We start from the raw sequence: 12763 nt of genomic DNA on the forward strand, positions 1-12763 counted from the left end.
TTTATTTTGAGTTTTCTTGGTGTCATTCAATTCCAGTAAGTGAGACCAAATAAAACCAATTAAGAAACAGACAAAAGAACCCCTCACTTTTAGGAGATGTACTAAGTTCTTCATTGTTTCAAGGAAAGATAATTGGAAGTTACAGGAACTACTGTAAGATTAAGTATGTCATTTTCACATACCACTTCAATATGCTTCTGTTGCAGGTGACATCAAAAATTCAGACTTCTCATAAAATGTAATGAACCTCTGAACAGTGTTATGGATCCATGTGTGTTTGTAGGTAATTACACAGGATTGGGGTGTGGATGGATATAAATCATCTTTACATAAAGCATCATTTCAAAAGTTCCAATAAAAAATACACTAAAAAAGAAACAAATTTTAAATAAGAAATTAAGTACTATTATCTTTATGGCTGTATGTAGACATGCGTACTTACCTCTAAACCTCAGGAATATGTCATACCTTAGAAGTACACTCTCTGTAGTTGTGTAGAGCTGTATCTATAAATTACTTAGTTTCAGTACGGTAACTTAAAAAATGTAGTCTGAAGGAATTATATATTTAATTGGTTTGTTTAACACAACATTAATTGCAGCCAAATGTATAGGGAAGAGCACATTTTAATTAGTTTCTTCCTGTTGTTTATTCTTTAAGTTCTTTTTTTTTTCTCAGATTTGCTTCAGTCACTGTTAGTTACTCTATTGGCTAACAAACGCTTGTTTGTGAACAGAGAACAGGTGTGTCCTTTTATATGCAACAATAAATTGACCTGAATTGTGGCTCCATCTTATACGTCAAAGATTAAGATTCCTAAAGTGTGTTCTCTATGTTGTGCTATCACTAATCTAACAAAAACTGAATATGTGCTTTATTCAATTCTAGATTCAAAATAAGAACAAGAATCCTACAGGAAACCTTAAGACTGGGGAAAATTAAGAGAGACTCTTTTAGGGATTAGTAGTGAGTGAAAGCTTACAAACACTGTGATCATCATACTAAACTCTTAAGAGCTTGGGCTCTGCTGCCTTTGCTGTTATCAAGTAGAAGCACTTCCCATTATATTCTTGCATAATGGATAGTTGAGTTACACCGCTGAACTAGAAATTAGTTATTTAGCTACTGGAAAGGCATATAAGGAAGAAAAGAAAAGCTGCTAAGAGATTTTAAAATGACATTTGTTCTATCCTATATCTAGCTACTAGATTAATAGCTTTGCATATATATTTAAAACATACGAATATTTCATATACCTGAGTAGACAGCCTTAAGTCTTTTCATCAGTCCAAATGGAGCATTTAGCATCCTTGGAGATATGTAAGCATTGCATAATCTAGCTGCTGAGTGATCTTGCAGCTGTGAGTTTCTAATTTTCTTGCTAGGGACAAAGTCCATGCCTAAAGTCTGAGAATTAATGTTTTTTAAATGAGAGGAATTTTAGGCACCAGATTTTGTGAGTACATCTAGTGACTGAAAGATAGAAGCCCCCAGTTTCTGAACCTGGTGTTACCTAGCATATTCCCTTCTCCAACCAATGACTGTGAGGTTGGGCAAAGCGGTTCTGCTTCTTTAGTTACTTCTCTCTGGTTCAGTGATTTCTAAGTTCTGTCCTGTGAAAATGTTCCTTGCAACACAGGCCGTGAAGGAAGCAGGACCAAGCTTGATTTCCTGGGTAGGTTCAACGGCTGGTGCTAACTGGAAGTGGACACAGGTGCAGGATTTTGTTTGCACTCATTGTTTTCTCTTGTTAAAGTCCAAAGCCACAGGCTCAGTGCTGGAAGTTCTGGGTTTAGTTCTGAGGTGTGGAATTTTACCCATGCCATCTATGTGGTCCTAATACCTATTCTGGTCTTATACTATGAGCTAGGCATCTATAACTTCAGCATTATAATTGCAGACACCTTACATCTTCTGACTCAGAGTAGGTCTTCCCTCTGCTAAGTGTGGAATTGGAAAGACAGGGAAACGTGTCTCTCTTTGAAGCAGCTCATATCTGAACTGTGTAACTTGATTAACATAGGATTGTATTAAGATAATACCTTTAAATGAAATTTAGTCCATGCCTTTATGTGCCATTTTGTGTGGTCTTAGCAGTACAGATATCCGTTTGCCCGGGGATCTCTATGTCTGACCCATTCTATGATGCACAGAATCATAGCCCTGTATCTTTACTCACTCTACATCAAATTCTCAAAGGAAACTGTCTGCTATAGACATCAAATACCAGATGGTGTTTCTGCCCTACAGAACCTGCTGGTAAATTGTAAGAACACTGATTTAACTTAGATTAAGGGAAGTTAAAGCAAGAAACAATTTGCCAACCTTTATTATCAATTTGCTTTCATAAGTGGTCAATTCTTTCAATTTATACTAAGTTATGCTGCTGTGGAAGATAGGGGAACAAGTAATTGAATCCCCCCTTGTGCAGTTCAGAATTAATCTGGAGCACAGTTCTCACAGTGTTTGGTGTTTGATATATTTGGTGTTTTATCAAGCACTGAGTGATCCTGTTGTGATGAGATACCTTTAGGAAAGATGAACACACGTAACTGACTGACCATATTAGATTTAAAAGAAGGTTGTGTTTGTAGTTGTATTTTTGTAGCATTTTCTTTGGGGAGGTACGTAAAGACCATCAATCACAGGCAGGAAAAAAACCTACTGATTGATAACATTCCAGGTAAGGTGGACTAATAAAGGAAATGTTACGTTATTTGTGCTCTATTTTCATAACAGCTGCAGATTTTTCATTGTGACTGTCAGAAATCAAATTGAAGTGAATAAAACAATCTATTCTGATGTGCAGTTTGATATTTTTAATCAGATTACCTTTCCCAGTCTCCTAAAATTTGGAGTTGTACTGGCTAAGGTCCTGAGAGGTTTTGAATTTAGCTAGCAGTATGTTGTTTCATGGAAAGCAGATAATTGTGTGCTATACCTTTAAGAAGTGCATTATTTTCTAAACAATGCAAATCCTTCTTTCATGTTTCAAAGAGTACTGAATTCTCAAGGATAAGCTTCATATTTTTTAAAAGTCAGATTTAATTTGGAAATTTAGATAAGCTTCTAAGTTTTCAGTATTTATGGCGTTTCACAATATGCTATGAACAGAGGAGCACTCTTGCTGTATATTTTGCATTTTACCAGTTGATGATATGGAAAGTAAATACTTAACTGTCTTTATGGAAATGCAAAGTAAAAATTGTGAGCATAAATATTTGCGAACGTTCTCTGGTATGAATTTTCAGCTTAGAAGTTTGAAAACAAATAATCCATGTTTGATTTGTATGGCACAATCATAAAATTGTGCAGATAATCTTTATGAGATTTCAATTTTTATAATAAGTATTTTATTTCTAGCCTATGACTTACTAAAAATTTTACCAGTTTCTATTCTCCCTCCCTAACGAATTGTTGTCTGTTTAGTTTAACCAAGCAGTAGACAAGTTGTGTTTAAAGAATTGTCTTAAGAAACAGTTTCCTTAAATTTTACTCTTCTCTCCTCCAGAGACAGAGATTAATAGATTAATAGAATTTAAAATTTAAGGCACATTGTTGAATCATCTATGATATACAAGTTTGATTAGGTGATGGTGTATCATAAATGTTAGATTTTATTCTATTTATCCAATACTTTTAATTTAAAAAATAATATTTTGCAGAAAAGGTCTATAAGGAAGTGTGCAGCCTTGATTTGAAAACATCAAGGAGATCTTAAAAGACACAGTATTCAAGGTTAACTGTTCCTATGACTTTTCTTTTCCAGTTTTATAGGTATTATCCGTTTTTTTCCTGTCCTATTAATGATTTTCCAAACTGAAATATTTATTTCTTCCCCTGAGAAATTACCTATGGAACATGATATGGTCAAGTCTAAGTCTCCCTTTACAAACAAACAACAAACAAACAACCCAGCAAACCTTTCTCCTTCCCTCAAACCTATAAAGATTGATTTTTCTCAGTTCACTTAATGTAAAGTGTCTCAGCAGACTTCGGTTTGTTTTATGGATACTTTCTAACTTGGTAAATTCTCTTCTAGTTTCTCAACATTAAATTTTAATCTGTGCAAGTCAAAACTGAGTGTTGTGTTTCAAATTCAGTCCCACCATTGTCTTTCTAGCCCTAGTTACCTTGTTACACTTCAAAAAATCATGCTACTTGGTTAGGCTACGGAATGATCCTGGAATTTATAAGGCTTCTTTATCGCCAGCAAATCTTGCCACTTTGTTTCTCAGATAAAATGCTTTCCAGAGCCCATTAATCCTCATTAAGGTATTCTTACATTAGGTTTTTACGAGGTTCCTAGTTTTAGATGTTATATAACATTGTACAAAAACACAAGTACTTTTTCTGAAAACATTCAATCATGTGATCCATTTCATTCCATATGCTGCCTTGTCCTTCTCTTCATTATTATTCACCTCAACAGTACATACCATCTACCAATTTTATTTTTTTACTTACTTTTAAAGTATCAAAAGAGGTTGGGATGAGACCCCACATTTTAAAATCCCACTGGATTGTTTTAGCTATTGATAATTCCTTACAGACACCTATTTTTTTTTCAGGTTTTGCAATAACTGATGTTATTATTCATGCAGTATATGCCTTATTGATACTGCATATTATTTTTATCTTGTGATTACATAGTGTGTGAAATTAAAAATATCTATAAGAAAATATTATGTTTAGCAAGCTGTCTTTGTAAATTAAATCTTACATAAGTAAAAGGAAATGAAATTGGGATTGTCTGATAGGCTGTATTTCCTAGAAGATGGTATTAAAATATCATGCTATGACAGCATTTAGAAACACAAAAAATCTTCACAGTCTTAATTTGTGAATCCCACTGTTTATTTCTTGATCCAATACTAATATTTTTTCTTGACCTGTTTGAATATTTGCACACCATCATTATATATCCTCTTCCATGGAATTTTACTGATACTGGAAGATCTGTTGAAAGGTAATGTTAACATGAAAAAGGTCTCAGCTGACTCAGGGACTCTGGTGAACAGGTCATTTGATCCTGATGATTATAGAACTTGATGCCAACATAAGTTCCTAAACAACTTCTCTGTTGGCTAATGGCTTGGTAACCAGTCATATTTACTTTTCTAGAGTCTCATACAGGTTGTAACTTCATATCATAGTTGGTCTGATCTAACTTCAAGATGCTACAGAAACAGGCAGTTTTTCAAAATCCAAACCCCCACACTCTGAGTTGTACCTGGTTGTGATCATATCTCATGTGACAGGATATTAATCTCCCACCCCTACAAAAGGAAAACCCAACCAACTGATCAAAAGCTCCACAAAGATTAATTTTGATTTCGATCTCAGAGTTGATCTGATCCACAGGTCCCACTGCAGAGCTGGGAGATGGCTAGGTCCTGCACAAGAGAATTCTGATTGGAACAACTCTTCTAGCAGCAAATCACAGATAATTAAGATAATCATGATATAAAATCACTTCTGTACCTCTTGAAACCTGTCCTCACAGACATGTTTGGAGGATTTATCAACAGCAAGTGTATTTTCAAAAGAACCCGAAAGTATATACATAAAAGTATATACATAAACATGTCTGTACATAAACAAATATTGAATCTTACATCTGTAATCAAAATTATAGGTTTACTGAGGATGAAAATGAAATAATTGACAGGATGATAAAATGCACATGTCTGTAGTATCATTATAGCACATTCATTCTAATATTTTTTAAAATTATGATTATTCTTATTTTAAATAAAATTGACCAATTATAAATGAAAAGCATCATAAGACAGATTTCAGGTCAAAGAATAGAAGCTGAGAACACTAATTTGCAATTTAAAATGTGATAGTACAGAGGCAGGTGTTTTGGGACTTTAGAAAAGGTTTTCTTACACCTTAGGTGTAACGTTTCATCCTTATTTGTACAGTTGAAGCTAGTGAAAGCAGGTGTTTAAAACAATTTCAGGCAATTAAAGGAACAACTCCTCATCCTAAATGTGCCTTTTCCATGAACCAGCTATGATTTTAAGAACATTTCAAGGCCTTGAAATCTCAGTGAGTTCTGCTAAAGTTTTCATTACACACCATTGCATATTTAGTACTTCTTGTATAACTGTAATGGGCTTAGAGTTACTAATTTTTCCCAGACTACATTTTTGTCCTTTATGCACCAGCTGCATGATCTACACAATTTTATTTTTTCTTAATTCAGTTTAATGTGAACTCAATAAACAGGCTTTTAAAGTGTGAGAAATAACAAGCACTAATATTCAGGTAGTGTAGTATGTATTTTTAATTAATAATAACAAAAGACAGTTTTGTGGTGTTTTTTCTTTTCTATGTATATGGTTTTCATACTCTCTAATGTACAGACAAGGTGATTATCTTTTATAATGCTTTTATATTAATATATAGCAGATTATTTCTGGTAGCATAAAATATTTGTGTCTTTTTCTTCTACTGCTTCTTTTATTCTCTATTATTCTTTTAGCTATTTTGTATTTACATGAATAGTAACTGAATCAATTCCTTTGCAGAGCAACTGAAAAACAAAAGCCCCTGTATGCCTTGTTTTCCAGAAATTATCCTATGTTAATACAAATATAATCTTTTAACAATTATTTTGGGAGACAGGTTATTGGAAGAATAATTATTTTACCTAGGAATTACCTAAGACATGTTCCATTTTTCTGTGCCTGGTACAAAACTGTAGACTGTGCAATATTACAACAAAGAGTTGCATTAGTTTTGGTTCTTTCAGTTATGTGATAATATTTTTAATATAAGCATCATGTAAAATGACAATTCTGAATCACTATCAGCATCTTAAAAATTCCTCAGATGGAATGTAAGCAGATGTCTACTATATACATAGACTTAAACCAAAATGCCACACGCATTAAAGAACGTTTCTCTAGGGTAAGTCCACTGGAGTTAAAAATCTAATAGCTATTAATTATGATCTATTTACAAATTTTATGTGCCCCCATTAAGAAACAGAAACTTTTTCAGGTCAACTACTTATATAACAGGTCTTTAGGGAGATAATAGGTTTGTCCAAAGCCTATAAGAAGTTGATACAATTAGTGCGATAAGAAGAGTTTATATTAGTTATTTTGAAAGTGTCTGCACTTGGTTTCTGTGGTTAGGAATTAGACTGAGAAGAAAAAGACATTCTGCCATTTGTACTTGGGAAATTATTATTTCAAGTATTTTTGAATGTGTCTTAATCACCATTCCAGCACATATAAAGTAAGATCAGATTTAAAATTCCCAGTGCCTTTATAGTGCTTCTGTCTATCCCCATTATATATATTCTCTGTATATTCTAAGAACTTTTGTGTAATTTCAGTCTGTCCTAAAGGTATTAACTTTTAAAACTGTAATAAATAATTACAAAGTAACTGAAAATCCCTGACTTTACACAGTTGCAGTTCATTGCCCCACAGCAACCTTAAAATGATCTATTAAATGATTATTAGAAACAATTAATTATACCAGAGAACTCTAAGAGCTCAAATGCAATTTCATGGTTATAATTTTCTTGTCAGGTAATAAAACTGGATGAGCTTGGCAAGGAACCATCTGACTGCTCTGTGTTTGATTTGCTGAAATACGATGATTATAATAGTGACAAGCACCTGGCTCTGGAAGAGTTCTATAGAGCTTTTCGTAAGTACCAAGACTAACCTATTCTTCTTTTAGTTTTCTCTTTCTTGCTTTGCTTTTGTGAAAGAGCATTTTTTATTTTTTGAATCTTGATATATCCAGATGCTGTACAACTTAACAGTCATGATATAGCAGAAAACATTGTAGCAGAAATCAATGATACCCACTATAAAAAGTTCCAGATTTATGAGGGATTTTGGTAATGGAGAATTCATAGATAATCTTTTTTGATGCCAGCTTGCATTGGTAAGTCTGTGTTGCGCAAAAGTAGCAAGTAGTGTGGTCAAGACATAATCAGTAGAACCGAAATACTTCTCCACACCCTGTATTTATGACTGCTGATAAGATCATTCCTGACAAACCCAGCAACAAATGTACCACTTCTATTACATGTCTTATGTCTTCATAGGACTTGGAATGAGATAAAAGATTTGTGGTGTAGTTTCGCAAGGTATTTGTTCTCTCAGTGCCAAAAGGACGTCGGAACAATTGTGTATAGGTCTTAAAACATCTTGACCAAAAACACTGGGATAAGGTTCAACATGGTAGTGAATAGCAGAAAGAAGAAAGATGTTGAGAGCTTTTATACAGTGTGTTAAATGTAATATCCTTATATTTTGTTATATCCAGATCAGAACTGATGATTTTTCTCTTTTATGTGCCTCGAACCTAAGACTGAATCTTGAAAACTGGCTTTTGGTTTCAAAAGCTGTTGCTCTAAATTCAACAACCTGGCAGCATAGAAGATGAAGTTTGTGCTCAATTCTTTCTATAATTATTGTTTGATTATACATTGACTAGTCCATTAATGTATGTTCAATGAGTCATTGCAACCTGTTGTTTTAGTCTTCTTGTACTTTATCTTTGGGCACATGAGAGCTCTCAGCCACTTTAAGTGATGTCAAATGAAAAAAAGATTCAAAACAACTTATAGAGCTTAAACTAAAAAGTAATGAATTTATACTAAAAATGGCTGCATGACAAGTAGAATAAACATGAAATGGATAAACAAGACAGACTGCCTGAAAGTTTCTTAGTTTTGACGATTTTTATTTCCCTAAAAATCTTTCAGAAAGTGTGATTGATTTTGTGATACCGCTTAGCTGAACAAATGGCTTATTGCTTCTACAAATAACTTGATCCTGCTTCCTGAGGTTGTCTGACTGCCTTTCTTGCATTGTCCTGACACTCACACTCTCTCCTCTGAGTCACTTACTAAGTCAGCAGAAAAATACTCACCCTCCATATCCCACCCCCAATCCTGCTGAATGACCTGAATTGATGAAGGGAAGGGTCAGATCATGACTCATGCAAAAGAGGTGAGAGTACAGCCAAGAAATAAGGGCAGGGGGAGAAAGTGGGAGATGTTAGGACATTGTGACAGTGAGATAAATTAGTTCATCTACAGCAGCAAAACACTAGGAAATACCTTAATTTCTTTATTTAGAGTTGTGTTACAAGTTTGGCTTACAAAAATGTGCAGAATTATACAGCATCTATAGAAAGACATCCACACATTATCTATGATTATATGATTAGGTACTCTACTTCTAGATCTTGATTATGTGCATACCGTGTGGAAATTTATACGGAAACATTTAACATACCTAGCAGTCCATGAGGGTTAAAGATATGTTTAAAGCATTAGCATGCTTTTTAAAAACACCTAAACCTTGTAACAATGGAAACACAATATTTTTCTTCCAAATAAGATTTTGATGTGTCTCTGAGGGGTTATACTGTATTGTTGTAAAACTCCAGACATAAAAATAGCATTTTCTTATATATTTTTAATGAACTTTTGAATAATAAAAATAATTTCCATATGGTATGTTAAGCATTGCCTTATTATGAATTCTAATGAAAACATTAGATTACATAAGATTAGGAATCATTTAGGTTTCTTTGTTGAAATACAATAGTGGAGAAGACCCTATTTAAAACTATAAGGCTATCTTGGAAGATAATTTCTAGAGCAAGATTCATTCTCCTATGTAGTTAACAAAATGCATACATATTCATTATATTGTTGAAAAACAAAACCTAAAAACAGGTACACTTCATTGTATGTTGCCCAAAAAGTGAAAGAAATGTGACATAACATTAGACTCTGTAATTAAGATAAAAGAAATACTCTTTAAATAAATTTGAGGTAAATACACTAGTTCCATTGCATTTGGTCTCAAGACTGTTTGAATTCAGTCAGTTTGACCTACTTCACTAGCATTAACAAAAACAATATATTCCTATAAAAGCTAAGCAAAATCAAAACAACTTAAATGAGCCATCCTGTCATTTGACTACTGCTCTTATGGCTTCACAAGCTGACCCAAAGCTGAAACGAAGTTCTCCACACAAGCCACGCTAACCTAAGGTAAAGTGAATGTGACAGAATCTGTCCAGAGGCCTGTGTTGTTTGCTTAGGGCAAAGCTTGTGAACTGTCACTAGTAATGGCAAGTCTGGATTTATGAGGATACAGACAATTAATATAGACAGGGAACCAGATCCATGTATGGAAATATACACAAGAAGCACTCATGACGCATCTTCTACACACTATTCCACGCACAAGTATCTCTTCAATTAAGCATCCACCTACAACAGAATTAAACATTTTAATTTTCTTCAATGAAGTGACCCAGGAATGTTCAAAATATTTACTCCAGAGAGAAATAAACATGATTTTTCCAGAATTTTATTGAAGAACTTAATAATTTAAATTTTGCATTCTATTTGGTTATATTGTAATGATATATTATTAATAGATTATATTGTGATTATATATTATAATTCTGAAATTGTCCCTTTTAACAATAAGGAAAATATTATTTTTCACCAGCTTGAACACTTTCAAACACGTAGAACAAATAGAAACCAAAATAGGAAATTTTTTTTTTCAAATTATTTTTTTAAATTATTTTCATATATAATGAAAGATTATAACTGAGTAACAGTGATTGCAGGGGATCATCTTCCAAAATGTTATGGTGTTATTTGATGTTTAAAGACATTTAAAAGACATAGCTGTTAATTGACTTAAAAAAATGCTTGTAGAATTTTTCTTTACCTCTTGAACAGTAGCCCGTCAATATAACTTGACCGTGTGAATTTCATGGGGTTTTCATTCCTTTATCTCCACCATTTTCATGTATATATGAAACCTAATTTCACACTAATACCTGCTATTCCAGTGCATTTGCCTCTATCCCTAACTGTAGTGGAGTAGTGGATTTGAAAAATGTCAGTCTTTCCTAATTGAAGTTCATCCAACTGCTGGAACAAGTGTTACTGACTTTTATTGCCTCAGAATGGCAGTGGAGAAGATTTGGCTTTGCATGATGAAGAAATTCAAAACTCCTATTCAAAACTTCTGCACAGAATTCAAAGGAGTTTTTTTTTTTTCTTGTTTATTTTTGTAACAGAAATGAGAATCTATTTCATTAGCATTTGCAGGTAGAATTTTTTTTCATTGGTATATTTAATTAGAAATTTTCCTCACAAATACCAGGAATTCTGTTTTTTCTCCAGTAGTAGAAAAGGAACCACCCTAAGGACAAAGATTAATCATTGGCTGTTTTTAAGGTATTACCATGCATGTAAATCTATATCTATGTACGTACATACATATGCTTGTTTGTTTTCTGTGATTTACTTTCGACAGTCTCATTTTATCTGACAAAATGAGTTCACAATAAACAGGACAACCAAATGTAGATAACTATATGCAATGGAATGAAAATCCCTTTCACCCTTCAGAAGGTCAGATGCTGAGGTAGTAAAGAAAGAAAATGCCTGAGAGGGTGTTCTCTGCTGTGAAGGTTTGTGCCAGGTCCAGGTTCACAGATGAAGATGCAAGCAGATGAAGACACTTACTGGCTTCTGAAGGGTTTTACATACTGGCAAAACTATTGTGGATTTCTGGGTATAGGCTGTTTTCACTGGTACCATGAGGGTACTCGTACCATGAGGGGTAATTTTTGATGCTATAACATATATCTGTGAGTTATTTGTCTACTATATGTCATAACAGTTTAACTAAATCAGTAGTGTGTGCAGAGAGGATTCTGAAAAAATGTTTCCTTTAACATAAGAAGATAAATTAGAAAGTTTAGCTAGGTTTTGGGAGCTTGGGACTGAAGGAATCATCTTGTTCAGTCCTTCACTTCTTTGGCCACATAATGTAAAATTATATCCTAAAAGTGATCCAATTCCATCTTAATGTTTTCTTTGCTTTTTTCCTTTCCTTCCTCAGCCAGCCTCAAGACAAAGGGTTTTCTATCAGCAAATGTGTTTTTTAGACAGGGAGAAATATACTTAATTTTTTCTGAAAGGGCAGGTGAAATCGTAAGATGAATGAACCAAACAAAATCTAAAAAGGGGGGGGGGAAATACAATTTCTTGAATGCTTTATCTTCTACAATCTAAATTTCAACCAGTGTACTTCCTTTATTTTTCAAGGGTTTTCTTTCTTTGGTTAATGTCCCCTATGTATCAAGAGAATTTTGTGTTAGCTGCAAATGTTTTCTCTTTACTTTTCATCTGGTGCTCTTTTCTAAAACAAATAATCTTGTGTTTTCCTTCTTTAAAGTACCATCTCAAATGAAATTTCAAAGCAAGTACTTCAGGTGGCCTTCATGGTGGGTTGCAATACCTCAAGGCATACTGCAAGCAAGTACATAGTAATAAATTATTTTATTTTATCACTCAGTAGATGCAGATGTATACATATATATAGGCACTTCCCTTTCTGATTTCAATAGAAAGAATGACATTAATTTAGACATTTGTGAAAAAATCTGATTGAATAGAATTAATATAAATACCAAATTTACTGCACATAATCGAATTAACTGCTCCATGTAACAACTGATATCCTGCATAAAAAGAAGAAAAAAATAACATCTTTCAGAATCATTTTCTATTGTTAGTGTAGAACTATTTTAGATGTTATTTTATGCTTGTAGAAGGGACCACAGAAGGTCCTCACACTGATGACTTGACTGTAAAAATTACCTCTAGATGTGCGAGAAATTGTCAGAAAGAATTATCTAGACAAAACCAAATATGACCCAATTGTATAGTCCCTTCTTC

The 12763-nt window shown here is 33.4% G+C and overlaps 1 protein-coding gene across 2 annotated transcripts in view; it reads left to right on the forward strand.

Moving 5' to 3' along the window:
- FSTL5 (follistatin like 5) overlaps positions 1 to 12763 on the forward strand; it is a 291901-nt gene that overhangs the window by 156624 nt on the left and 122514 nt on the right. For both annotated transcript variants that reach the window (XM_027732811.2, XM_027732809.2), the window contains one exon: positions 7554 to 7674. In XM_027732811.2, coding sequence (XP_027588612.1) covers positions 7554 to 7674 — 121 coding nt within the window. The remainder of the gene's footprint in view (positions 1 to 7553; positions 7675 to 12763) is intronic.

The sequence above is a fragment of the Pipra filicauda genome, unplaced genomic scaffold, assembly GCF_003945595.2.
Source record: "Pipra filicauda isolate LSUMZ 115617 unplaced genomic scaffold, ASM394559v2 scaffold442_size550402_pilon, whole genome shotgun sequence".
NCBI classification, from domain to species: domain Eukaryota; kingdom Metazoa; phylum Chordata; class Aves; order Passeriformes; family Pipridae; genus Pipra; species Pipra filicauda.